This window comes from Mugil cephalus, chromosome 21, assembly GCF_022458985.1.
Source record: "Mugil cephalus isolate CIBA_MC_2020 chromosome 21, CIBA_Mcephalus_1.1, whole genome shotgun sequence".
Classification (NCBI taxonomy): Eukaryota; Metazoa; Chordata; class Actinopteri; order Mugiliformes; family Mugilidae; genus Mugil; species Mugil cephalus.
Window position 1 is genome coordinate 17,944,287 of NC_061790.1, and position 27,899 is coordinate 17,972,185.

At 37.7% G+C, this 27,899-nt stretch overlaps 1 protein-coding gene across 1 annotated transcript; it reads right to left on the bottom strand.

Annotated features, from left to right (window-relative positions):
- Positions 1–84: 84 nt before the first annotated feature.
- Positions 85–27,899, bottom strand: LOC124999485. Its single transcript, XM_047574396.1, has 53 exons — positions 27,843–27,899; positions 25,372–25,625; positions 24,893–24,997; positions 24,698–24,755; positions 23,174–23,326; positions 22,924–23,088; positions 21,429–21,581; positions 20,826–20,990; positions 20,483–20,629; positions 20,223–20,390; positions 20,025–20,066; positions 19,749–19,892; positions 19,486–19,656; positions 18,577–18,621; positions 18,449–18,484; positions 18,324–18,340; positions 18,027–18,195; positions 17,192–17,236; positions 16,943–17,095; positions 16,618–16,788; positions 16,025–16,057; positions 15,776–15,928; positions 15,443–15,613; positions 14,537–14,581; positions 14,288–14,440; positions 13,964–14,134; positions 13,360–13,404; positions 13,111–13,263; positions 12,778–12,948; positions 12,067–12,102; positions 11,818–11,970; positions 11,501–11,655; positions 11,022–11,058; positions 10,524–10,676; positions 10,191–10,361; positions 9,483–9,515; positions 9,234–9,386; positions 8,901–9,071; positions 8,324–8,356; positions 6,569–6,886; positions 6,165–6,271; positions 6,017–6,078; positions 5,787–5,926; positions 5,499–5,708; positions 5,061–5,270; positions 4,815–4,955; positions 4,547–4,725; positions 3,371–3,535; positions 1,863–3,263; positions 1,727–1,768; positions 1,010–1,069; positions 813–879; positions 85–732 (listed from the first exon to the last, which is right to left on the bottom strand). Exons 3-53 carry the CDS (start codon positions 24,992–24,994, stop codon positions 659–661), a joined length of 7,470 nt encoding a protein of 2,489 aa, XP_047430352.1. The 5' UTR covers positions 24,995–24,997; positions 25,372–25,625; positions 27,843–27,899; the 3' UTR covers positions 85–658.

Below are 27,899 nucleotides of genomic sequence, written 5' to 3' on the forward strand. Positions count from 1 at the left end.
GCAATATGTACTTTTATTCATAGTTTAAAAAAATAAAACGATTGGAGAAAAAAATGCACAGCGATAACTCAATGAATCATACAATTCATTTGCAAAAAGAAATCTGATTTATTGGGTGTACAAAGGGCTCACTACACAGGTACCAGATAGTAGTTTTAAAACACTGCGCACACATGCACAATTTATCAGAATAACTCATTTAAAATCCTCATTTATGACTCACAAATTCTTGGACAAAAATAGATAAATGTTTTTGTTTCGAACAAACCGAATGTGTTAAAGTACAAAGTACACAAACAGAACAGCACGATTAAATGTTTCACAACATGTCTTAGTGACAGAATGCAATTTAAAATCTTAACTTATCACCAGCTTTAAACTGTGGTAACATATTACAACAGGTCACACAACACTTGGGGCTGGTGGTATATTTAGTTAAACATTTGTTGACATTTATTCAGCAAACTACAAGTGAGCCAGTAATGTAATAGCTGCGTCATATAGGAGCTCGTAGCAAAAATATTGTTTCTCTGTTTCCTTCACAACATTGTCTCTGAACTTTACATTTAAGCTGTATTGCACTTATTATCCTACAGTTGCATTGTAAAAGTAGATACTTAATGAGATCAACCCTACATTTACAGATTGTTGCACTGATTTAGATGTTCATATATGATTCTGAGGAATTACTGTTGCTGTTTGTGTTTGCAGTCGCCGAAACATGGTAGACATCTGAAAGGAAAACAGCAAATTCTCAATATTGTCAACTGATTTAAGTAAACAGGAAAGCTGCTAAATGTTAAAGGACTTACGTCTTCTTCCACGGAGTCGATCGAACAAATTCATTCCACCAGAAGAGGAAATACCTCCGCTTGTGCTCTACAAAGGTATAAGTTTGTTAAACTGAGTGTAAGAAATTATTATAACACAATTTTAAGTGTGTACATGTCAAGGTTTTGCTATATCTTATGATAAATAAGTAAGAGGAAGAATAACAACAATCACTTACTCTTGTTTGATTGGAGCCAGAGCTTACTGCAGGTAATTTTTTTCCCAGGATAGCGCGTATCTACAGACACAAACGTTTCACAAATGTTCACAGAAATTCACAAGTTAAAAGAAGAGTTTAAATGCTGCACACAACCCCCTTTCAGTCACAATGCTAAGCTGAGCTGATGGACTCTTGTCTCTGGTTCTATATTTTTGGGCACAGACTCTCACATGGCAGTGGTGTAAAGAACATTTACTCAAAGGCTGTAATCAAGTACAATTTTGAGCTACATGGTCATGCCTTTTGATTTTCTGTTTTGTACAACATCATGCATTTATTTGATACTTATAGTCACTATTTACTGTACTTTGCAAATCATATGTATTACTATAGTTAAATAAGCCAACACCAAGCAAAGTTTTGAGGAGAAAAACGACTGCAGAAAAAGCTAGCCTGGAAGCAGAAGCTTGGTCTGAAGTCATAGAGAGCTGATTATGCTCTTGACTTTATGCAATGATGGAACATGGTAATACACAATATGTGAGCATTGTTGAGGAGAATTAGTTTTCAACAAAATGGCTGGGCTTGGTTGTAGGACTATCCAATTGCATAAAGAAGTATTGTTTTCCTAACATCTCATAATGAAATCCAAATGGTGCATTACCAGAAAAAAATAATAAAAACATTTCCTTTCTACATGGAAAGAAAGTGTGCTGGGCTCAGAATTCAACATACCTTTGAATCAAAGAGTGTCCCAAACACTAAAATGAAGAAACCCTGAGGAAAATCAGATAAACATAAGTTTCATCACACAAAATTAAAGCCTTATAAGAATTAAATTACAGGCATATATGTCCATGGGTGCAAATACCTGTAGTGAGTTGAAGAATGCGAAGGCGATATGGATTCCTTTATTTTCTGAAGATATCATGGTTCCTACTCCCAAAGACCAGGTCAGTCCAAACAAAGGAGTCAGAATGGCCACACATCTTATGAGGACCACCAGGGTATGCTTTTCATCTGGTTGGGCTGCATCTCCCACACCTCTTCTTAGCATTTTGAACAAGACCACGATCACGATCAAAATGTTGATGAAAACTATGGTCAGGGCAGGTATCACCATGGCTAGCAGAGCCATGGTGTCTACCCAGTTCAGCCAGCAAGCATTATCTCTCCGTATGTATCCACGTCCTGGTGCTGTGGCCGCAACAGTGACCACAGCTATGATCAGAGGACAGATGTAGCCTAATGTAAAGCCGATGGCCAACATGGTTGACTTGGACATGTGGGAGAAGACCATGACTGTCCGGTAAAAGAGCAGAAGTGCTGACACAAGCATCCAAAAGAAGAGAGCAAGGTAGAAAAAGTGCATGAAAAATGTTGCTGTGCTACATGGGCCGAGTGGAACTTCGAAATCTCCTCCTGGGTTTTCTGTTGGGTTATCAGCGATTGAGGCACCAATGATGAAACAGATGTCCGCGATCAGTAGAGACAAAGCAGTGTTAACGATAGAGACGTGGCGCATGAAGGAAGTGCTATTTCTTGTCAAAGCTTTCCACACATATGCTTCAATAATGAGACATATGACTAAGCTTGCCATAGATATCACTACTCCTACATAAGTGATTACATCCAAGAGAATCCGGATTGATTCGGGGATGCCAGTTGCCATCAGGATTGAGAAGGATGTGAGGTGGTTGCAGTTGCAGGTTACTGTGTCATTTATGTCGGAAACAAAAGTACACCCTTCATCATCCCAAGCACCGACCTCATCAAAGAGTGTAAAATTCCAGAAGACGCATTGTGGATTCAGTGACAGAGATCCATTCAGCTTGTTGTAGCTCAGAGTAACATTATTGATTGTTGCATTTATTCTGACAAGTACCACAGCAGCGTTGACGACAATATCATTGACAGCGTCATTGCTGGCACTGTTGAAGAGACTGACGTTAAAAGTGGAGTTCCTTACTGGCATAACATTATTAAGAGTGAGGAAGGAGATGGTTGTAATAAAAGCATTAGAAACATCTGTGTTTGGAATTTCTATGACAAAGCTGGAGTTGTCATTTGATGTGAAATTGTTGTTGAATGGGCTTCTCCTTAGCCGGGTCCGTAGACTTGTGATTTGGAAATTGCCTTCCAGCCTACTGCTGAATGTCTCCATTGAACCCAGTAATTGTGAGCTGGAATTGCGGGTTTCATTTTGATTCAGAAATGCCCAGGACTCTCTTGCATCGTCACCAATGATGACATCAACGGTGCCAAGTATATCCTGCAGATAAAGAGATACTTCATTGGAAGGGTACAGTCACAAGTACATTTGCTGCAATTGTTATAAACCTTTAACTGAGAGGCTACAAAATGGAAGGTTTGACTTACCGCCATGATGTCTTCAGTGACAACGATCGAAACATTGGCAACTGTATTCAGGATATTAACAATAGCCTCTATTGTTCCAGCTGACTGTGCAACTTGATCTTTTGAGCCTTGGACAGTGTTGTTTAGATCTTGTACAAACTGAGGCACAGTAGCCGAAACCAGAAACTGAAAAAAAGAAACAATGAATAGTTGAAAGAATTAACAGACTTAAAACAAATTCTGTGCCATATAATTCACAGACAAAAGAAACAGTTGCAAACACTGGTTGCACAAAAGTACAAAAAAGGCCAAAAGGATGTGTTGTTTGAGGTGAAATAAAGCAATTATGACCCATAATCCTTTCAAATTCATGGGGTAGATTTGAGACCAGCCTTATGTTTGTTGAGATAGTTATTGGCTACTTTAGTCACCAAACAGTTCTCTCCCACAGTGCACTGTAAACTAAACCCATAATACTGAACAGTATACCTGGGAGAAATGACATACAACAAAGGTCCATAACAGAAAATGAAGAATGACAGTGTGTTGAAAGCACAAGTTTGTGTTTGTGTCTGTTTTTACTTCACCAGAGACAGTTGCCTAATGAAATACTAACATGTTATGTATATTCAGAGTTAAAGTGAGATTAAAGCAAGCAGCTGACCCAAAGGCTGTTAGCACACAAGTAACCCTTTAGCAAACTTAATTTGCTAATACGTTACACTTGGTTAGTGCTTAATCACATTTAACAAAAGTAAAGGAACAACAAAACAAAACTAAAGTTACGTTTGTGTTGTTTTGTACGTCTGACAGCATTCAAATTCACTAAAGTTTTATCATCCCGCTTGAGGACAGAATAAAACTAGAAAAATATGACACAAACTCATCTACTAGCAATTGGCTACACAAACCTAATGTGGTTTACTTTCTTTGATAATTGGCAATAAAAGATAACTATTAGACAACAGTTTAAATCACCATTCCTGTACATCGCAATACAATTATCATGGAAAATAGCATGCAAATATCAACTAAAATGATACAGTGAATGTAATATGGAAGACAGAAGAGTGAAGTTGCTGAATGAATACAGTGCAGGTTTTGTCGGACTTTCAGACAAACAATTAGAAAAGATGCAGCAGCATCGGTATGCATCTGGATACACAGACCTGTTTGTTACATCGCAGAACCACCTACCATAGATTCTGTTAGTAATTCGTCGATTACTGTTAAAATGCAGGAGTCCACCACAAGTCTCCATTCTCCTGTTTCCTGACATTCTGCAATCCTCCTCCCCTTTTGACCTGCAGGACACAAGAGACTTGCTCTGGCACCTGCTGGTCCTCGACCATATGGAGGCTCATCACAGACAATAGCTTAAGAGTTGAAAAATCAATTAGACAAAAAGATAGTAAAACAGCAAATGAATACTACAGCATAGTTACATTTCAAACAGTGCTCTTACCTTCTCTGAAAAGAGACAGTGTTGTTATTGCTACATAACCACTTGCGTTATTGACACGACATGTGAATGTTTTTGGTGCCAGTGATCCACTGCAGTCTACATCATAATTATGCTGGATGCAGTTGGATGCAGGATCAAAAGCTGTGGACATTTAATGTTGTTAATAAAAATTGTTAACTAATAGGTCTAATTTCTGACCACAGCTAGATTGAGATTGATGACCTTCTAACTTTAGCCCATACTTACCTGAGGTTAATAATGCTGAGCCCTCAAACCATTGGACCGTGTACAGGGACTGAACACAACATTCAAGTGTTGGCCGTCCATTACTGTTGCAGTCAAAACTAATGTCCTCTGGTACTCGCACATTGGGTGCTGGTCTGACAATAGAATTTGTCACATCACCCCTCTGGCGTAAATCGACGCCTGAGCCCTTCAGAATGCATTCATAAGGTCCTTTGGGAAAGAAGTATGTGTTAATGATTGTACTGTTACACTCCACACCAAAGATGAAGAAAATATTTACACTGATACAAACAAAATATACAAACAAACAAAAACAAACGAGAGTGATCCAGAGTGCAATGCATGACTTTACTTCACAACAGTAAAATGCAAAACTAACTTTAAACTTATTTCTTGATGACTGATTTCTCATTAACAAACAAGGTAACAATGACTTACCGATATCAGCAAGAATGACATTAGATACCGTAAGCCTGGAACGATTTTCTGGCAAAGATTCCTTTCTAAACCTTGCGGACATAATTTCCACTCCTTTAAATTTCCATGTCCAACCGGAAGTTGCTCCCACATCAATATCAGGAGGGCCACAGAACAGAGCCATGGAGTTACCAGTAAAAGTGCGACCTGGTAGTTCGATTCCAGTAGGACCTTGGAGAAAGTAAATGTCAGATCAGAATACCATCACACTTTTTTTTGACAAAAATGAATAAACATTTTTCAACGTACTGTCATACACTGCAACAACTGAGCCAATGACAGGGGCAACCACTTCCATGGCTGCTGGAAGATTTTGGTTTGCTCTAGCGAGTGCATCCACTTGCAGCTGTGTTGTCTGAACAAGAAAGTCTACAATAACGCTTCCTGGTCTGTAAGAACAAACAAAAGCCAAAGTTTTGAAATTAAATAAGTCCTGGTTCCTCCTTCTGTGTTTGTTGTTAATGTAACAATTACTATACCTGAATCCTGTAACAACAGCTCTTACAACCGGTTCGATTGGATCGGTATACTGAGCCTTTAACTATGGGAAAATATGGTTTGTCAGCCTTAGAAGACAACAAAAATAAAAATGAGAATTGGGTATGGTGTTCTTGACAGTGCACTTACCACTGCATTAATCTGTCCTGCAAACTGTTGGTATCTTGCACTTGAGGGGTTATTGAAGTCTGGTTCGAAGGTCGTGTCTAATCTGACTGTTAGTGTTACATTAATTTCTGTTTGTTGAAAACATAATAACACAAAAAAACATGAAAACATTATCACAACAATAAAAAAATGCATCACACAGGCATAATTTGCTGTTCCAAGTGTAATAACTATCAGTCCTCATCACTTCAAGTAATAATTTAAATTTTTAATATTTAACTGAAACACAGGTCACAGGTTTACTGCTGCATCATCATTGTGTTTACTCACTGAAGACATAAATCAGGTAAATGTTTTTGTTGGGTGTAGAGTTTAAAATACATGATATACGACGAACTGTAACTGATAATACAAGATAACAGTACCTCTAGGTGGGGTGGTGGTAGTAGTCACTGCAGTGGTTGTGGTGGTGGCAGCGGTCGTAGTTGAGGTGGGGACAGTGGTAGTAGTCGTTGGGGAGACGGTGGTAGTAGTTGTTGGGGAGACGGTGGTAGTAGTTGTTGGGGAGACGGTGGTAGTAGTCGTTGGGACTAAAGTGGTAGTAGTCGTTGGAGGTACAGTGGTAGTAGTCGTTGGAGGTACAGTGGTAGTAGTTGTTGGAGATGCAGTGGTATTAGTCACTGGGGGTACAGTGGGAGTAGTTGTGTGGTTTACTGGTGGAGTTGGTGTTGAGATGGTATTAGCTGAAAATGCAAACAAATTTACAATGTGAAGAACAGAGAATGTTTCAAATATTTTAAATATGAGAAACCTGTCAAAGGCAATAGACAAATCATTTATTTTATAATGCAAACAAGCCCTTTTCAAACAGTATTTAAGGTTGACTTTCCACATGGAGAAATATAACTCCAGCAAGTAGTTCACTCTTGTGGTTTACATTTGCAAAATATTATATATATAATAGTGTCTTCCTTTTGCCAGTATTCCTGCCGAACTCTTTACATGGAAATGAAAATGAGCATATCACCCCAATATTACCATTAACATACAGTTTTACAGCTGTGGCAGACTGTGCCAACACGATCTCATTTATGTTTCTAAGAATATTCAAACAACCATTGAGGCCTACATTAGTGAAAAAAGTGTTTATTTGTTGTAATTGTTAGGTTTGCTGTTGGTAACTGTTGTGTTCAGATGTGTTACAGAAACTTTAGGTAACTTTTTTTTAGTAATTTTCAACAGTAAACACTAATTATAAAGAAATTACAGATAATGCATAACTCTGGGATGGGTATCATGCCATAATCCAAAATTGTGTCTAAACTTTTGAAAAGTAAATATGAAAGTCTATCTTAGTCTCCAATTTATTTTTGCTTGCATAATATTTGGAAAGAATCAGATCTTGATGTTCATTTTCAGATTTCACCATCAAATCTGTTATTGTTGTCGCAAAAACTACAAAATTCCAAATTACGCAACAATATACCTGTGTCATTCTGCACACACCGATCAGACATAACATTATGACCGCCTTCCCTAATACTGTATATGTCTCCCTTGTGCCTAAACCAGTTATGACTCATCAGAGAATGAACATGGTTTGGGATGTAATGAATTGGAGCCCAGGTAGGACAGAAATAAATTAAGGATAAAGACAGGACTTGTACTACAGAATGAAAAGTCAACTCTAAAAGAGCAGTGCAAACCTAGTAGATATATTAAACCATTTAAAATATCAATAGAAATTCCACTTTCGAGACTTTAAAACTTCTTAAAAAGCATATGAGCAGCAGTTTTCAGGCAGGTTACAAATGAAACCTGCAAAAACAACTAATGCACCAAGAAAATCGTGACAAAGCTGAAACTGAAAATGTCATAGACTTTCAAAACATTATGCAAAACTTTTTTCCCCCTTAGTTTAAATTATGGAATGGCAGATGTAAGTTTTAGATATGACTAAAGATAACCCTAAATGATAAAAATGCCTGTTGTGTTGGAATTAAATGTACATGTTGCAGTTAACATTGGTGATGTTGGAATAGTATTTAGTTGTGTTGCAGTCACAGTTGTAGTTTTCCATGTAATACTAAAGAAACTAGACACATTTACTTGTGTGATTAAGGATTATAGTTATTCATAAGAACATCGTCTTTGGTTGTTGTATGGTATTATTGTCTTACTTGTTGGAGATGGTGTTGGACATGCTGCAAAGGCTGTAAAAAAGAACAGATAAGAGTTAATGCAGAATAAAAGGTAGATGTAAAGGTCATGCTACAGCACTGGTACACATGATGTCAAACTTTGGATTAACAAAGTTAATCAAACTTTGGATCAACACTCGTTAAAATCTATTGCACCAAGCGTCATCCTAAAAGTACAACTGTGACTGTTGTCATGGTACAACCAAAACATATAGATCTCGAGAATTTCTTCCAGCAACTTTACCATGAATCCAAAGTGGAAAACCATGCGATGGCTTTCACAATATGACACGTGACACTGGTGTCACTGTACTGATACTACTATACTCTTTATTAGTTTGATGCTAAAACAACATTTATGAATATTCTTATCATCCAACTAATGGTATATCAATGATTCCAAATTAAGCAGCTGGATTGGTTTCACTTTCATTTAGAAGTGAAGAAGCCTTTCAGACGAGAGTTGGAATGTCTTAAAGAGACTCAGGTGAGACTTATACTTTGAAATATTCATCTGACACTGTTGTCAGTGTGCTAGTTAGTAAAATGAACTCACTATGCTGATACTCAGACAGGCAGTATTGTCCCTCAGGAGGAATGGCATTGATACAACCACATGTGTTGTCAGTGATGTTGTCACAGGATCCATAGCTTAGACACTGGTCACATGGCCAACGATACTGATCCTCACATCTGCACTGGAAGCCATCGATGCTGGGAGAACACACTGGACACCAATGGAGAGAACGTCAAGATCTTCTACAGGGACATCTTATTTTGTTTTAGCACTTCACTGACAGATATGAACTTTCCAACCTCAAATGATACATGGCAGACATATTTGAAAATTGGGGATTCTTATTTGAATGACTCACTCAACAGTTCTTACCTGTAGAAATGTTGACATCTGTCAGTAGTATCTGGCCATTGATATAGATGGGGTAACTGAGGCTGCTCAGTAGGGACCTCAGTGCATTTATGACAAAAATATCTGTGGTGTTCAGCTCAATGGAAAGCAGGTATTCATAAACAACATGAGGAGCTGTAGGAAATGGAATCAAAGAGGAAAAGCATAATTTAAACTAGAGTAGTTACAACATATCACATAACACATGGTAACATTCTCTTTCAGTCTTACTTGTTGGTGTTGAAGGAGGACATGTTGCAAAGTCTGTCATAGAGGAGAGAGACAAGAGTAGATGGTGAATAAATACAAATATAGACACTGACACCTCAAATATAGTACCACAGCCCCTACAGTATAAGCTACACACTCATCCAGTCTCAGTATAACTCACTATATCTTTCTGGGAATTCTATTTGAAAAAGGGATATGTCAGCATGTAAGCATGCATTGTCAACAGTAGATGGTGGTGTTTCCTACAGTTTCTCTGACTGATGTGAACTCAACAACTCGAAAGCTAGGAGTGAAAAATAAGGACACGGTAATTGGTTCAGTGGGAAGAAAGTGACTGAGGAGAAGTCAGTTATATCACTTATCAGCAACTTCAGACACTTATAATATTAAACGCTGGATGAAGACTGATGAATAGTCAAATGTAAGAAATCCAATATATGTGAGAAATATCTCCCTATCTTGATTTAATTAAAGTGTATCATCTCTTTATTAGTTTGATGCTAAAATAACATCTATGAATATTCTCATCATCCAACTAATGGTATATCGAGCATTTCAAGTCAACTAGACTTTTTTCACTTTCATTTAGAAGTGAAGAAGGCTTTTAGATGAGAGTTGGAATATCTTAAAGCGACTCAGGTGAGTCCTGTACTTTGAAATACTCATCTGACACTGGTGTCAGTGTGCTAGTTACTAAAATGAACTCACTGTGCTGATACTCAGACAGGCAATATTGTCCCTCAGGAGGAATGGCATTGATACAACCACATGTGTTGTCAGTGATGTTGTCACAGGATCCATAGCTTAGACACTGGTCACATGGCCAACGATACTGATCCTCACATCTGCACTGGAAGCCATCGATGCTTGGAGAACACACTGGACACCAATGGAGAGAACGTCAAGATCTTCTACAGGGACATCTTATTTTGTTTTAGCACTTCACTGACAGATATGAACTTTCCAACCTCAAATGATATATGGCAGACATATTTGAAAATTGAGGATTCTTATTTGAATGACTCACTCAACAGTTCTTACCTGTAGAAATGTTGACATCTGTCAGTAGTATCTGGCCATTGATATGAATGGGGTAACTGAGGCTGCTCAGTAGGGACCTCAGTGTATTTATGACAAAAATATCTGTGGTGTTCAGCTCAATGGAAATCAGGTATTCATAAACAACATGAGGAGCTGTAGGAAATGGAATCAAAGAGGAAAAGCATAATTTAAACTAGAGTAGTTACAACATATCACATAACACATGGTAACATTCTCTTTCAGTCTTACTTGTTGGTGTTGAAGGAGTAGGACATGTTGCAAAGTCTGTCATAGAGGAGAGAGACAAGAGTAGATGGTGAATAAATACAAATATAGACACTGACACCTCAAATGTAATACCACAGCACCTACAGTATAAGCTACACACTCATCCAGTCTCAGTATAACTCACTATATCTTTCTGGGAATTCTACTTGAAAAAGGGATATGTCAGCATGTAAGCATGCATTGTCAACAGTAGATGGTGGTGTTTCCTACAGTTTCTCTGACTGATGTGAACTCGACAACTCGAAAGCTAGGAGTGAAAAATAAGGACACAGTAATTGGTTCAGTGGGAAGAAAGTGACTGAGGAGAAGTCAGTTATATCACTTATCAGCAACTTCAGACACTTATAATATTAAACGCTGGATGAAGACTGATGAATAGTCAAATGTAAGAAATCCAATATATGTGTGAAATATCTCCTTATCTTGATTTAATTAAAGTGTATCATCTCTTTATTAGTTTGATGCTAAAATAACATCTATGAATATTCTCATCATCCAACTAATGGTATATCGAGCATTTCAGGTCAACTAGACTTTTTTCACTTTCATTTAGAAGTAAATAAGGCTTTTAGATGAGAGTTGGAATGTCTTAAAGAGACTCAGGTGAGACCTGTACTTTGAAATACTCATCTGACACTGGTGTCAGTGTGCTAGCTACTAAAATGAACTCACTGTGCTGATACTCAGACAGGCAAATATTGTCCCTCAGGAGGAATGGCATTGATACAACCACATGTGTTGTCAGTGATGTTGTCACAGGATCCATAGCTTAGACACTGGTCACATGGCCAACGATACTGATCCTCACATCTGCACTGGAAGCCATCGATGCTTGGAGAACACACTGGACACCAATGGAGAGAACGTCAAGATCTTCTACAGGGACATCTTATTTTGTTTTAGCACTTCACTGACAGATATGAACTTTCCAACCTCAAATGATATATGGCAGACATATTTGAAAATTGAGGATTCTTATTTGAATGACTCACTCAACAGTTCTTACCTGTAGAAATGTTGACATCTGTCAGTAGTATCTGGCCATTGATATAGATGGGGTAACTGAGGCTGCTCAGTAGGGACCTCAGTGTATTTATGACAAAAATATCTGTGGTGTTCAGCTCAATGGAAAGCAGGTATTCATACACAACATGAGGAGCTGTAGGAAATGGAATCAAAGAGGAAAAGCATAATTTAAACTAGAGTAGTTACAACATATCACATAACACATGGTAACATTCTCTTTCAGTCTTACTTGTTGGTGTTGAAGGAGTAGGACATGTTGTAAAGTCTGTCATAGAGGAGAGAGACAAGAGTAGATGGTGAATAAATACAAATATAGACACTGACACCTCAAATATAGTACCACAGCACCTACAGTATAAGCCACACACTCATCCAGTCTCAGTATAACTCACTATATCTTTCTGGGAATTCTACTTGAAAAAGGGATATGTCAGCATGTAATCATGCATTGTCAACAGTAGATGGTGGTGTTTCCTACAGTTTCTCTGACTGATGTGAACTCAACAACTCGAAAGCTAGGAGTGAAAAATAAGGACACAGTAATTGGTTCAGTGGGAAGAAAGTGACTGAGGAGAAGTCAGTTATATCACTTATCAGCAACTTCAGACACTTATAATATTAAACGCTGGATGAAGACTGATGAATAGTCAAATGTAAGAAATCCAATATATGTGTGAAATATCTCCTTATCTTGATTTAATTAAAGTGTATCATCTCTTTATTAGTTTGATGCTAAAATAACATCTATGAATATTCTCATCATCCAACTAATGGTATATCGAGCATTTCAGGTCAACTAGACTTTTTTCACTTTCATTTAGAAGTAAATAAGGCTTTTAGATGAGAGTTGGAATGTCTTAAAGAGACTCAGGTGAGACCTGTACTTTGAAATACTCATCTGACACTGGTGTCAGTGTGCTAGTTACTAAAATGAACTCACTGTGCTGATACTCAGACAGGCAATATTGTCCCTCAGGAGGAATGGCATTGATACAACCACATGTGTTGTCAGTGATGTTGTCACAGGATCCATAGCTTAGACACTGGTCACATGGCCAACGATACTGATCCTCACATCTGCACTGGAAGCCATCGATGCTTGGAGAACACACTGGACACCAATGGAGAGAACGTCAAGATCTTCTACAGGGACATCTTATTTTGTTTTAGCACTTCACTGACAGATATGAACTTTCCAACCTCAAATGATATATGGCAGACATATTTGAAAATTGAGGATTCTTATTTGAATGACTCACTCAACAGTTCTTACCTGTAGAAATGTTGACATCCGTCAGTTGTATCTGGCTATTGATATGAATGGGGTAACTGAGGCTCCTCAGTATGGACCTCAGTACATTTATGACTGTAATATCTGTGGTGTTCAGCTCAGTGGAAATCAGGTATTCATACACAACATGAGGAGCTGTAGGAAATGGAATCAAAGAGGAAAAGCATAATTTAAACTAGAGTAGTTACAACATATCACATGTCACATGGTAACATTCTCTTTCAGTCTTACTTGTTGGTGTCACTGGTGGTGAAGGAGTAGGACATGTTGTAAAGTCTGTCATAGAGGAGAGAGACAAGAGTAGATGGTGAATAAATACAAATATAGACACTGACACCTCAAATGTAGTACCACAGCACCTACAGTATAAGCTACACACTCATCCAGTCTCAGTATAACTCACTATATCTTTCTGGGAATTCTATTTGAAAAGGGATATGTCAGCATGTAATCATGCATTCTCAACAGGAGATGGTGGTGTTGCCTGCATTTTAATAACTCACTTCACTTATCATTTTGTATGGATTCCTTGATATATTTTTCCTCAAATGTGACAATATATGTGTGAAATATCTTCCTTTTTCGATTTAATTAAAATGTATAACTTCTTTATTAGTTTGATGCTAAAACAATGTCTATGAATATTCTCATCATCCAACTAATGGTATATCCATGATTTCAAATTAAGCAGCTGGATTATTTTCATTTTCATTTAGAAGTGAAGAAGCCTTTCAGACGAGAGTTGGAATATCTTAAAGAGACTCAGGTGAGTCCTGTACTTTGAAATACTCATCTGACACTGGTGTCAGTGTGCTAGTTACTAAAATGAACTCACTGTGCTGATACTCGGACAGGCAGTATTGTCCCTCAGGAGGAATGGCATTGATACAACCACATGTGTTGTCAGTGATGTTGTCACAGGATCCATAGCTTAGACACTGGTCACATGGCCAGCGATACTGATCCTCACATCTGCACTGGAAGCCATCGATGCTTGAAGAACACACTGGACACCAATGGAGAGAACGTCAAGATCTTCTACAGGGACATCTTATTCTGTTTTTAGCACGTCACTGACAGATATGACGTCAAATGATTCATGGCAGACATATTTGAAAGCTGAGGATTTTTATTCGACTGACTCGTTCAGAGTTCTTACCTGTAGAAATGTTGACATCTGTCAGTTGTATCTGGCCATTGATATAGATGGGGTAACTGAGGCTGCTCAGTAGGGACCTCAGTGCATTTATGACTGTAATATCTGTGGTGTTCAGCTCAGTGGAAATCAGGTATTCATAAACAACTTGAGGAGCTGTAGGAAATGGAATCAAAGAGGAAAAGCATAATTTAAACTCGAGTAGTTACAACATATCACATGTCACATGGTAACACTCTCTTTCAGTCTTACTTGTTGGTGTCACTGGTGGTGAAGGAGTAGGACATGTTGTAAAGTCTGTCATAGAGGAGAGAGACAAGAGTAGATGGTGAATATATACAAATATAGACACTGACACCTCAAATATAATACCACAGCACCTACAGTATAAGCTACACACTCATCCAGTCTCAGTATAACTCACTATATCTTTCTGGGAATTCTATTTGAAAAGGGATATGTCAGCATGTAATCATGCATTGTCAACAGTAGATGGTGGTGTTTCCTACAGTTTCTCTGACTGATGTGAACTCAACAACTCGAAAGCTAGGAGTGAAAAATAAGGACACAGTAATTGTCTTGGTAGGAAGAAAGTGACTGAGGAGAAATCAGGTATATCACTTATCAGCAACTTCAGACACTTATGATATTAAACGCTGGATTAAGACTGATGAAGATGTAAGAAATATGGGTCAGTCTAGAAACAACTGTCAACTGTCACTGACTGTCACATTACAAGATTGTGAAGCTTAAGACTTTTTTTAAACAACAAAGAACTTCAAATGATCCCACAATTATTTGACAGGTTTCCTGTATTTTAATAACTCACCTGACTGATCATATTTTATGGATTCCTTGATATATTCTTTCCTCAAATGTGACAATACATGTGTGAAATATCTCCCTATCTTGATTTAATTAAAGTGTATCATCTCTTTATTAGTTTGATGCTAAAATAATGTCTATGAATATTCTCATCATCCAACTAATGGTATATCGAGCATTTCAAGTCAACTAGACTTTTTTCACTTTCATTTAGAAGTGAAGAAGCCTTTTAGATGAGAGTTGGAATATCTTAAAGCGACTCAGGTGAGTCCTGTACTTTGAAATACTCATCTGACACTGGTGTCAGTGTGCTAGTTACTAAAATGAACTCACTGTGCTGATACTCAGACAGGCAATATTGTCCCTCAGGAGGAATGGCATTGATACAACCACATGTGTTGTCAGTGATGTTGTCACAGGATCCATAGCTTAGACACTGGTCACATGGCCAACGATACTGATCCTCACATCTGCACTGGAAGCCATCGATGCTTGGAGAACACACTGGACACCAATGGAGAGAACGTCAAGATCTTCTACAGGGACATCTTATTTTGTTTTAGCACTTCACTGACAGATATGAACTTTCCAACCTCAAATGATATATGGCAGACATATTTGAAAATTGAGGATTCTTATTTGAATGACTCACTCAACAGTTCTTACCTGTAGAAATGTTGACATCCGTCAGTTGTATCTGGCTATTGATATGAATGGGGTAACTGAGGCTCCTCAGTATGGACCTCAGTGCATTTATGACAAAAATATCTGTGGTGTTCAGCTCAATGGAAAGCAGGTATTCATAAACAACATGAGGAGCTGTAGGAAATGGAATCAAAGAGGAAAAGCATAATTTAAACTAGAGTAGTTACAACATATCACATAACACATGGTAACATTCTCTTTCAGTCTTACTTGTTGGTGTTGAAGGAGGACATGTTGCAAAGTCTGTCATAGAGGAGAGAGACAAGAGTAGATGGTGAATAAATACAAATATAGACACTGACACCTCAAATGTAGTACCACAGCACCTACAGTATAAGCTACACACTCATCCAGTCTCAGTATAACTCACTATATCTTTCTGGGAATTCTATTTGAAAAGGGAATACGTCAGCATGTAATCATGCATTGTCAACAGGAGATGGTGGTGTTGCCTGCATTTTAATAACTCACTTCACTTATCATTTTGTATGGATTCCTTGATATATTTTTCCTCAAATGTGACAATATATGTGTGAAATATCTTCCTTTTTCGATTTAATTAAAATGTATAACTTCTTTATTAGTTTGATGCTAAAACAATGTTTATGAATATTCTCATCATCCAACTAATGGTATATCCATGATTTCAAATTAAGCAGCTGGATTATTTTCATTTTCATTTAGAAGTGAAGAAGCCTTTTAGATGAGAGTTGGAATATCTTAAAGAGACTCAGGTGAGTCCTGTACTTTGAAATACTCATCTGACACTGGTGTCAGTGTGCTAGTTACTAAAATGAACTCACTGTGCTGATACTCAGACAGGCAGTATTGTCCCTCAGGAGGAATGGCATTGATACAACCACATGTGTTGTCAGTGATGTTGTCACAGGATCCATAGCTTAGACACTGGTCACATGGCCAGCGATACTGATCCTCACATCTGCACTGGAAGCCATCAATGCTGGGAGAACACACTGGACACCAATGGAGAGAACGTCAAGATCTTCTACAGGGAAATCTTACTGCTGTTTTTAGCACGACACTGACAGATATGACGTCAAATGATTCATGGCAGACATATTTGAAAGCTGAGGATTTTTATTCCACTGACTCGTTCAGAGTTCTTACCTGTAGAAATGTTGACATCCGTCAGTTGTATCTGGCCATTGATATAGATGGGGTAACTGAGGCTCCTCAGTATGGACCTCAGTACATTTATGACTGTAATATCTGTGGTGTTCAGCTCAATGGAAATCAGGTATTCATACACAACTTGAGGAGCTGTAGGAAATGGAATCAAAGAGGAAAAGCATAATTTAAACTAGAGTAGTTACAACATATCACATGTCACATGGTAACATTCTTTTTCAGTCTTACTTGTTGGTGTCACTGGTGGTGAAGGAGTAGGACATGTTGTAAAGTCTGTCATAGAGGAGAGAGACAAGAGTAGATGGTGAATAAATACAAATATAGACACTGACACTCAAATATAATACCACAGCACCTACAGTATAAGCTACACACTAATCCAGTCTCAGTATAACTCACTATATCTTTCTGGAATTCTACTTGAAAAGGGATATGTCAGCATGTAAGCATGCATTGTCAACAGTAGATGTGGTGTTTCCTACAGTTTCTCTGACTGATGTGAACTCAACAACTCGAAAGCTCGGGTGAAAATAGGCACAGTAATTGTCTGTAGGAGAAGTGACTAGAGAAATGGTATATCATTACACAACTTCAAATTTGATTTAAGCGATAAGACTGATGAGATGAAGAAATATGTCAGTCTAAACACTTCAACTGTCTGACTTCATTACAAGGGCAGACTTTTTCAACAAGACTTAAATGATCCACAATTATGACAGGTTTCCTGATTTTAATAACTCACTGACTGATCATATTTTATGGATTCCTTGATATATTTTTCCTCAAATGTGACAATATATGTGTGAAATATCTCCTATCTTGTTTTAATTAAAAGTGTAACATTCTTTATTAGTTTGATGCTAAAATAATTCTATGAATATTCTCATCATCCAACTAATGGTATATCGAGATTTCAATTCACTGATTTTTTCACTTTCATTTAGAAGTGAAGAAGCCTTTTAGACGAGAGTTGGAATATCTTAAAGAGACTCAGGTGAGTCCTGTACTTTGAAATACTCATCTGACACTGGTGTCAGTGTGCTAGTTACTAAAATGAACTCACTGTGCTGATACTCAGACAGGCAATATTGTCCCTCAGGAGGAATGGCATTGATACAACCACATGTGTTGTCAGTGATGTTGTCACAGGATCCATAGCTTAGACACTGGTCACATGGCCAACGATACTGATCCTCACATCTGCACTGGAAGCCATCATGCTTGAGAACACACTGGACACAATGGAGAGAACGTCAAGATCTTCTACAGGGAATCTTATTGTTTTAGCACGCACTGACAGATATGACGTCAAATGATTCATGGCAGACATATTGAAAGCTGAGGATTTTTATTCACTGACTCGTTCAGAGTTCTTACCTGTGAAATGTTGACATCGTCGTTGTATCTGGCATTGATATAGATGGGGTAACTGAGGCTCTCAGTATGGACTCAGTACATTATGACTGTATATCTGTGGTGTTCAGCTCATGGAAATCAGGTATTCATAAACAACTTGAGGAGCTGTAGGAAATGGAATCAAGAGGAAAAGCATAATTTAAATGAGTAGTTACAACATATCACTGTCACATGGTAACATTCTTTTTCAGTCTTACTTGTTGGTGTCACTGGTGGTGAAGGAGTAGGACATGTTGTAAAGTCTGTCATAGAGGAGAGAGACAAGAGTAGATGGTGAATAAATACAAATATAGACACTGACACCTCAAATATAATACCACAGCACCTACAGTATAAGCTACACACTAATCCAGTCTCAGTATAACTCACTATATCTTTTTCTGGGAATTCTACTTGAAAAAGGGATATGTCAGCATGTAAGCATGCATTGTCAACAGTAGATGGTGGTGTTTCCTACAGTTTCTCTGACTGATGTGAACTCAACAACTCGAAAGCTCGGAGTGAAAAATAAGGACACAGTAATTGTCTTGGTAGGAAGAAAGTGACTGAGGAGAAATCAGGTATATCACTTATCAGCAACTTCAGACACTTATGATATTAAATGCTGGATTAAGACTGATGAAGATGTAAGAAATATGGGTCAGTCTAGAAACAACTGTCAACTGTCACTGACTGTCACATTACAAGATTGTGAAGCTTAAGACTTTTTTTAAACAACAAAGAACTTCAAATGATCCCACAATTATTTGACAGGTTTCCTGTATTTTAATAACTCACCTGACTGATCATATTTTATGGATTCCTTGATATATTCTTTCCTCAAATGTGACAATACATGTGTGAAATATCTCCCTATCTTGATTCAATTAAAGTGTATCATCTCTTTATTAGTTTGATGCTAAAATAACATCTATGAATATTCTCATCATCCAACTAATGGTATATCGAGCATTTCAAGTCAACTAGACTTTTTTCACTTTCATTTAGAAGTGAAGAAGCCTTTTAGACGAGAGTTGGAATATCTTAAAGAGACTCAGGTGAGTCCTGTACTTTGAAATACTCATCTGACACTGGTGTCAGTGTGCTAGTTACTAAAATGAACTCACTGTGCTGATACTCAGACAGGCAATATTGTCCCTCAGGAGGAATGGCATTGATACAACCACATGTGTTGTCAGTGATGTTGTCACAGGATCCATAGCTTAGACACTGGTCACATGGCCAACGATACTGATCCTCACATCTGCACTGGAAGCCATCAATGCTTGGAGAACACACTGGAAACATATTTCAAGATATTAGATCTGAAAAATATTAGATCTATTGTGTTAGTCGAGTGTTAAAGTCTGTGTACAATTATTGTTCCCACCTGTAGTAATGTTGACCTGAGTGAGTTGTATTTTGCTGCTGATGCTGATTGGGTAACTCCTGTTACTCAGAATGGTCCTCAGAAGATCGAGCTCTGTGACATTTGTCGTGTTCAGCTCAATGGAAACCAGGTATTCATAGGTCACTGTACAGAACATTTATCAACAGTTGGTGGAAATTAGGTGATAATGTAAAAAAAAATCAAAGATTATCTGGATACTGGATTTCAGGTCAACAAGATTCCTATTTATATGTCTAGCATTTTTCACATCATCACCTGTTGGCGGTGAAGTTGTTGTCAGAGGACATGTGGTCACGTCTGTAGACAGAAGACAGGACAAAAACACAGAAGAAGGACGATCCGGTTCAAAGAATGATATTGTTAGATTGTATATCAGATACTAAATGATTTTCAAAAACATTTTAAACCTGTTTTGAACCGTGGCTTTTTTGTATTGCTGACCACAATACCTACTTTGCTGCACAGACTGACAATACTGTCCATCTGCAGGAATGGCATTGATGCACATGCATGTGTTGTTTGCATCACCGCTGCATTTCCCATAGATGACACACTTCTCACATGGCCAAAAGTATTCATCTTCACAGCGGCACTGGAACCCATTGCTTTCTCGCATGCAAACTTTAAAATCAACAAACCATCTTCTCTTAGAAAAATATTGATAATGATATAACAAATTTCAAATTTAGGAGAGCTGAAAAGTGTGCTCCTACCTGTGGTAATGGCAGCATCTGAGATGTTTATTTGAGGGCTGATTTCGATGGGGAAAGTGATATTCTTTACAGTGTTTCTCAGTTGATCCGTTTCATTTATGTAGACCTCAATTGTAAGCTCGTATTCATAAACAGTTGAAGGAAAAGCTGAAAAACAGGGTATATTAATTAACAAGTTCTCTTCATTATATTGATGCAAATGCCAATTTTAACTTCAGCTATGTATTCACACAGCTTCTAGTAAGCCAAGCAATGAGAAACGCCTTTAAAAATACAGGATTTTTAATCCACACTTAACATATTAAGATGCTGTTGGCAAAACAAACAAAGTTAGCATTATAACCTGTCTTTAGCTGGCAGTACTGCCCATTGGATGGAATACTATTGATGCATCCACAAGTGCCGTCAATGATCTCATCACAGGCTCCATATGTAATGCAGGTTCCAAACGACCAAGCATACTGATCTTCACATCTGCACTGGTAGCTGGTATCATTTAGGTAGCACACTAGAGAAGTAATGGCACAAAGATGAATATAAGTAGTATTCTGACAAATATGCAGCTTATTTGTTGTGCACAAGGTTGAAAACTAATTGAAAGCAATTTAAATGCTGCTACATCAATCTATGACACAGCACTGCTGTATGCCAGCAAGCTAAGGAAGTTGTTGACGTACAGTGCATTTCATGAATATTTGGTGTGTGTCTTGTCCAAAGGCTTTTTACTCAAACCAACAATCTGTTATATTTCAAATTCAATGGGGTGGACCTCAAAGAGCAAAATAACAAAAACAAACAAACAGACAAACATGAAATCTGAAGAGTCACAGTAAATAAGGAGGAGTTGATTTTAAGAAATGAACCAAGTGTGAGACAAAACTTGAGAAGTATGACACACAAGACCTCCATTGTCAAACTATTTCAGGAGAAATGACTCCATCCTCACCTGTGGTAATGTTAATTTGTGTGACATTAACTGTGGGTCCCAAGGCCAGAGAATAGCTGCCATTGTTAAGCAGGCTTCTAAGGTCGTCCAGTGCTTCAACATCCGTCAGATTGAGCTCCACTTCAACTTCATACTCAACCGGAGTTAGCAGCTCTGTAAGACAATTACAACATGATTTCTTTCTTTTTTTCTTCTTCTTCTTGGTTTCAGGACATGCCACTCTCAAGAGAGAATTCACTTCACTAGGGACATGGAGAGATACAAACTAGATAATATATTTTTTAAATAGGGAAACATATATCAGTGCTTGTGATATCTGAAGGAAAGTGAAAATGAAATCAGGTTTACTTTCCTATGCATGTTTTTGGCAGGTACTTCATTGAGCATGTGGTTGGAGAAAAGAAAATTACTCTTACTGTTTTGTCGGGTGGCCAAACAGCATGCAATGTAAAGTAAATAATGTAAATAAATTGATATACACCTATCAGGCATAGCATTATGACCACCTTTGTGATATTGCCTAGGTTTCCTTTGTGCCTCCTTTGGTCCTTCTGAGGGTGTCCTGTGGTGTCTGGTAACAGAATGTTGTTAGTGGGGTCTTTGGGTCCTATGGGTTGAGGGGAGGTCCCTCTGTGGATCACCCCACAGATAGTTGATCAGTATGTGTGTGTGTGTCTGTGTCAGGCTATCCAAAAATGTCCCAGCAGAACACTGGATTGTCACAAGTTATTTACTTCTACTGTGAGTGGTTTTAATGTTGTGGCTGACCAGTGTATCTTTATATGGTCTTTATGCAGTTCATTCTTTAGTTTTGTCACCAAAAACAAGAGGTCATTTCGGTTATATTACCACATAACACTGGTTTGTCAATATGTTTTAAAGAGGATATATATATGTTCCTTTTTTAAAAAAAAAAAAAAATATATCAGCTATTTCACTGTGCACATCTATGTCCACAGATTTAAGAAATGCATATTTTCTTTTAGCATAAGAAGCTAATACGGTTATAGGGGAGTTAAATATTTAAGGCCTTGTGTAAATTTTTGAGTAATCTTTTAAGAACAATTATCAATTCCAGGAAACACAAGTTAGTGGGCCACTACCACTGATGAATCATCAGAGGAAGTGAAGTATAGCACTCATTCTCCTTTTAGCTCTTCTTTGGTCTTCACCAACCCAGAGTAAAATATCTGGCACTTCTACAGCCAGCTGCTATGTTTACCAGCTCATCGCTAACTGTGTCTGTTCTGTTTTTAGTGTTGAAATAGTCATTTTTCATCTATACGGTGTAAAAAACATGAGAACCATGACACCAAATTAAAAGTGTTAAGTTGTGGTCAATGGAATCAGATTAATAAATGGCTCTGTTGAGTAGAGAGGAGGAACACTTTATTGCAGTCTATAACTCCTATTGCACTCGGGCAGCCAATGTTAATTGTTATCAATAACAAGAAATATATGCATTTGGATTCACTGGGAACAACAGATTGATCACCTGATATCGGCTGGCAGGACTGGCCATCATCTGGAAGGGCATTTATGCATTTACAGATTCCATTGGTTATGTTATCACAGGGACCATATGCGACACAGGTGGTGTATGGCCAAGCAAACTCCCCTCCACATGTACACTGGACACCAGAGTCCATTGAGAGACACACTGCAAGAGGAGAAGATGTATATTCATATACTAAAAATACTACTTGATATCAAGTTGATCAAAGGAGTGCAGGACTGCCACTGACCTGTTGTGATGCTAATATCAGTGACCTGTGTGTTGTTGTCAAGTTGTATGGGAAAACTGGCAACACTGAGGGCTGACATAATTAGCCCAAATGATTCGACATCAGACACATTCAGCACAAGATCAATGGTGTAATTCCATGAGTCAGAAGACACTGCAAAGATTGAAAACAAAACCAAAACATCAGGACTTTTGTCATTCAGGATACAATGCCTCGGGAAATAGAGGGCAGATGTATGGTAGTAGTCAGAGAAGCTTAACCAACATAGCAATAAAACATATAGCAATAGCTGTGTGATAACTAAGGAGAAACCATAAATAGGAAAAATATAAATTAGCTACAACTAAGAGACATGGTAGCTTTGCATTACAGATGGGGAAAGTCACTCTATTAAGTACCTCTGGACCACCCACTGACTCAGGCATCTTTGAATGGTGCAAAGGCTTGTGGCTAAACGGCTTGAATGGAAAAGTATGGTGAGATCACTGCCCTTTAAGTCCGAAGCTTATCTGATATATTTATACAGGGAATCTAGACCTAGATCTTTTAATAGATGTCCACCTTCAGGACAGGAGGTCTATCCACTATGACACTTATCAGAGCGCATTTTAGTTTATACTCGTTTTCCAACAGTTTTTTGTTTGTTTGTTTGTTTTTACAAATGCTTAATGGTTTTAAATGACACTATTTGCTTGGGTAAACAAAATAATTAAATGGAGCATAACTAAGGCCTATGTGGAACTTCCATACACGACATTACTTATTAATGAGCACTTGAGACCGACACAGCAAGAGAGAGACCTAAACTAATAATAATAATCGTAATAATGAAAACATTAATAAGAATACCATGTACTACCCATTCTCCATTGCAGAGTAGAGTGCATAGGCTAATGTGGATAAGCTGTGTTGTTAGCAAATGGAGCCCGGTGTTTTAGCATGCTAACTTGATGACATAACTTCTTGCACTTAAGTGATTTCAGACATGATTCGTCATGATGTACCCATTAACACAATAACGAAACCTGCATTCAAATTATTCTGGTGTTATATATGAGCCTCATCAGATGCAGTAACCACTGCGCATGCGCAGTGAGTACACTACAGTGGTGTGTGGTTTGCATTGGTGATGTTCAATACCACTATCTTCAAATTCCAATCAAATACTGAGTAAAAGTCCCTAATAAATGGTTATAGTCACTGAGTGGCAAAAAGTGACAGTTGAGCATGGAGAGTAGCCGTTATTTCTTAACTTGCGTTTCGGAGGGCTGCCAGATAAGTTTGTCGATGCTTTTGATTTGTTTTTGCATTTTTGCTGTTAGAATATTTAAAAGCAGCATTGTCTACCATTACAAAAATGTTGCAGAATGGGATGTAGTACCTATGGTACATGTATAATACAGGCTTTACCATGTCTATCTTCTGATACGAACACAGAGAGAAGTTTTATTGCATTTCTCAAATTATCAGCGGTTCAACATGTTAAATGCACATCCATGATTTATCGTAATTCATCAGACTAACCACTTCGTCTCTGCCGGGTGTGAGGAAGGGATAAAGATTGTTCTTCTTCACTGTGTCCCTGAAAAACACACACACACACACACACACACACACACACACACACACATATATATGTGTTTAATAATATATGAATTAAAACAAGGCCTTGAACCCATATTTTATGTTCAGTACAGTAAATAAACGCAGTCAGCCTACCGGTAAAACCTGATGTGAAAATTCCCTGACGTTCCTTGTATCCAAAATAAGAAGTATCGCCACAATGGCAAAGATGGTCAAAGCATTCCTAAGTCCTGCCATTCCCTTTAGAAAAGACAACAAAAACATTTGTGGGTCCACTTTTTTTTTTAATCTCTTTACATAAGGTCTTTGCACTTTTTCCAAAGCACCAGGTATTTTCTGAGGCATTTCTGGTGTTTTTCTGAAAGTAGCTCCACTTTGCAGCAGTATTGCCATATAAAAAGTGTCCTTTTAATGAAATCTTTAACAGATTAGGTCATCCAAACAACAAAAATTAGAATCTCTGTGTTACCTCTAGTGGTATTTTAGAATCAGTATCTCAGTTAGAACAGATACAATGTGGTATTTTCAACAGAAAGCAGTACAAATGGAAAATGTTAAAAACTTTTAAGTCACATGTTATACTCACATCTAACATTGTTTTCCAGTATACTCACCTTTAATGGCTTGTATGCTTAGTTAAAAGAACTTTAATTGCACTGCAAGGAGATGCGTTCACATAGCGTTGGCTCTGTTGTCTGGTATATCATCAGAGGCTGTTTCATGTTTGAGATGACAGAAAGGAGACCTGTTCAGAAACACAGGAAGACGCTGGCATGAAGACGCTTCTGCTTGTAATTATTTGTGTGGTTCTAGTGGCGCGCAGAACTTAATGTGCTTCTGTTGAAGTAATTCAGCACTATACAATGACCTAAAAGAGAAGAAAAAAATGATTGCATTGTTCTGCTGTCAGCGAGGCAATTAGAGTCATGTCATCAAAAGTTATTTGCGACCTGGAACAGTAGTCGGTTCACGGGAGCAGCGCCTAACAAAGGCATTCATGACGCATGATTAAGATCTTTTTATGTTTCTTAATGTCCTTCAACAGAAGATTATGGAACAGCAGATTTGGCAAAATGCAAGAATTAAAAAAAAAGATATCCAGTGTTTGTCAAAAGCCAAAAACAATAAGTGGTTGTGTGACTGAAATTCTACTTTCACATAATGACAAAAATTGCTAATTAACTTTGTAAGTGTTCTTTAAAATGGTTGCACACTGATGCAGGCCATGCAGCTCAGAACTCAGATAACATAAGTAAAGCTGTGAAATTAAGAAATAAGTGAAAGAATAAGAAAGGGCTCTTTGTATTTAGGTTTGGGTTAGGGTATTTAAATGGTACGTTATATGGAAGAGCAAGCTAAAAATCACTTAGGATAAAAGGTAATACAGAGAGCAAAGCATGTTTTCACAAAGATCTGCCTACAGCTTCAGCTGCAGTTACACCATATCTTAAGTTGTTCAATTTAAATCCCTTGCATCCCTTGATTTTCTTCTGGCAAAGCTTGAAACTTTTTATGTATTGTGATAGCACATGCTGTGCATTGACATTTGACGTAACAGGGAATGGGAAATTAATTCAACAGACTGTTCAAGTAAATCATCCCATAAGCCTGTAAGGTATGGTCTCTTCTCTGACTTTAAACACACAACTTTAGATATGAAAAACCCTTTAGTATCAAACTTTTCTTGCATGTTTTTCTTAATTTTTCTTCTTCTTTCATCTGAAAAACGTATCCATAATTTCAACGGGTAATAATAAACTCTCTGTGGCATGTAAAAACATGCATAATAAGGAAAGGTTTGAAAAGAGAATGTAATATTGCTGCAAAGGGGGAACAAAAATGGCTTTTCGTTGTTTTCCAATCAATTTCATGAAATCAATTTCATCGTCATTCAAACATAAAATATACACTGCTAATGTTGTAGTTACTTCATTAAAAATTATTTCAGCCTTTGGCTTTCCTAGGTTCCATTATGTGTGTGTACATTTGTTGTACAGGTATGCACAAAGTACTGTCTAAAGGACATTCTTAAAATGCTGATGCATGTCGTTAGGTTCATGTTTTCTGAAACATGAAAACAAGCAAACATACAGCCAAAGTCCTAAGATCCATCATTGTCCACAAACAGAATCTAACCCTAAACCTAACCCTATCCCCTTCATCAGCATTAAGGAGACAGACTAGGCGTACATCGCTATGCGAACAGTGAAAATCCACAGTAGGACTGATGCCTGGAGATTTAGACTTTATTTTTCTAAAGCATCCTCCACATTACACCGCCTGACTGTCCATCACAGGTTTCAGAGCATTCAGTTGCTCAGCCCTTCACAACATTTTCCCACAGGTCTGACATTCAAAACACAGACTCTCTGACATGTTCCAAATCCAGACTCAAAACACACATTGTTAAAAGAACTTACTCCATTTAACTAATTTCTCTACACTTTCAAATCCGATTTTATGATATGGCATTGTGTGTTTTATTCTTATGATGTTTTGTGTAAGGTGACTTTGACTGCTTTGAAAGGCACCCACAAATAAATGTATTATTCTTATTATTACCTTTTCTTATTGTAGAACCAATCCATTACACAATTTAATTTAACATCACTAAAACACCTTAAATATTATTTTTAGAAACGGAACCGGCAGTCAAAAACCATCTTCTCATCCTCTCAATTATTTCTATTTTTAAAAAACCCTGTTTATCCCCGATGACAGATTTTTACATGATGTTTCTTGACACGCTTTCATGTGAAGAAACAATCACAGGAGATCAGTACAGCCCTCTGAGCAGACGATATTCAATAATCTGACAGAAAACCCACTGCCAATACTGCGGAAAGCTTAAGATAACAATGATACGGAGGAGGCAGAGCAAACAGATGAGTTTTGTGCCGCTTCACGCTTAAGTCTGAACACTAGAAAAGCTTTGGTGTACTGAGATGACACCACACAGATAAATGGGAAGAAAAGAGCTCAGAGTGTAAAAAACAGCTCCCCATGAATAGCCCATTGTTTAAAAGAAACACCGGTATAACAGCCGATTCACATTAAAAAATTAAAAATGAACTAGCCTCCTTACCATATCTCTTCTTCTCTGTCTTCGGACTGAAAGGTGTATGTGTCAGAGACACAACGC

Coding starts and splice junctions, on each gene's coding strand:
- LOC124999485 (XM_047574396.1), bottom strand. CDS start 24,994: ATGGCAGGACTTAGGAATGCTTTGACCATCTTTGCCATTGTGGCGATA. Junction 23,327..24,697: donor CACCCGGCAGAGACGAAGTG/GTTAGTCTGATG, acceptor CAATCTTTGCAG/TGTCTTCTGACTCATGGAAT. Junction 733..812: donor TCGACTCCGTGGAAGAAGAC/GTAAGTCCTTTA, acceptor TTTTCCTTTCAG/ATGTCTACCATGTTTCGGCG.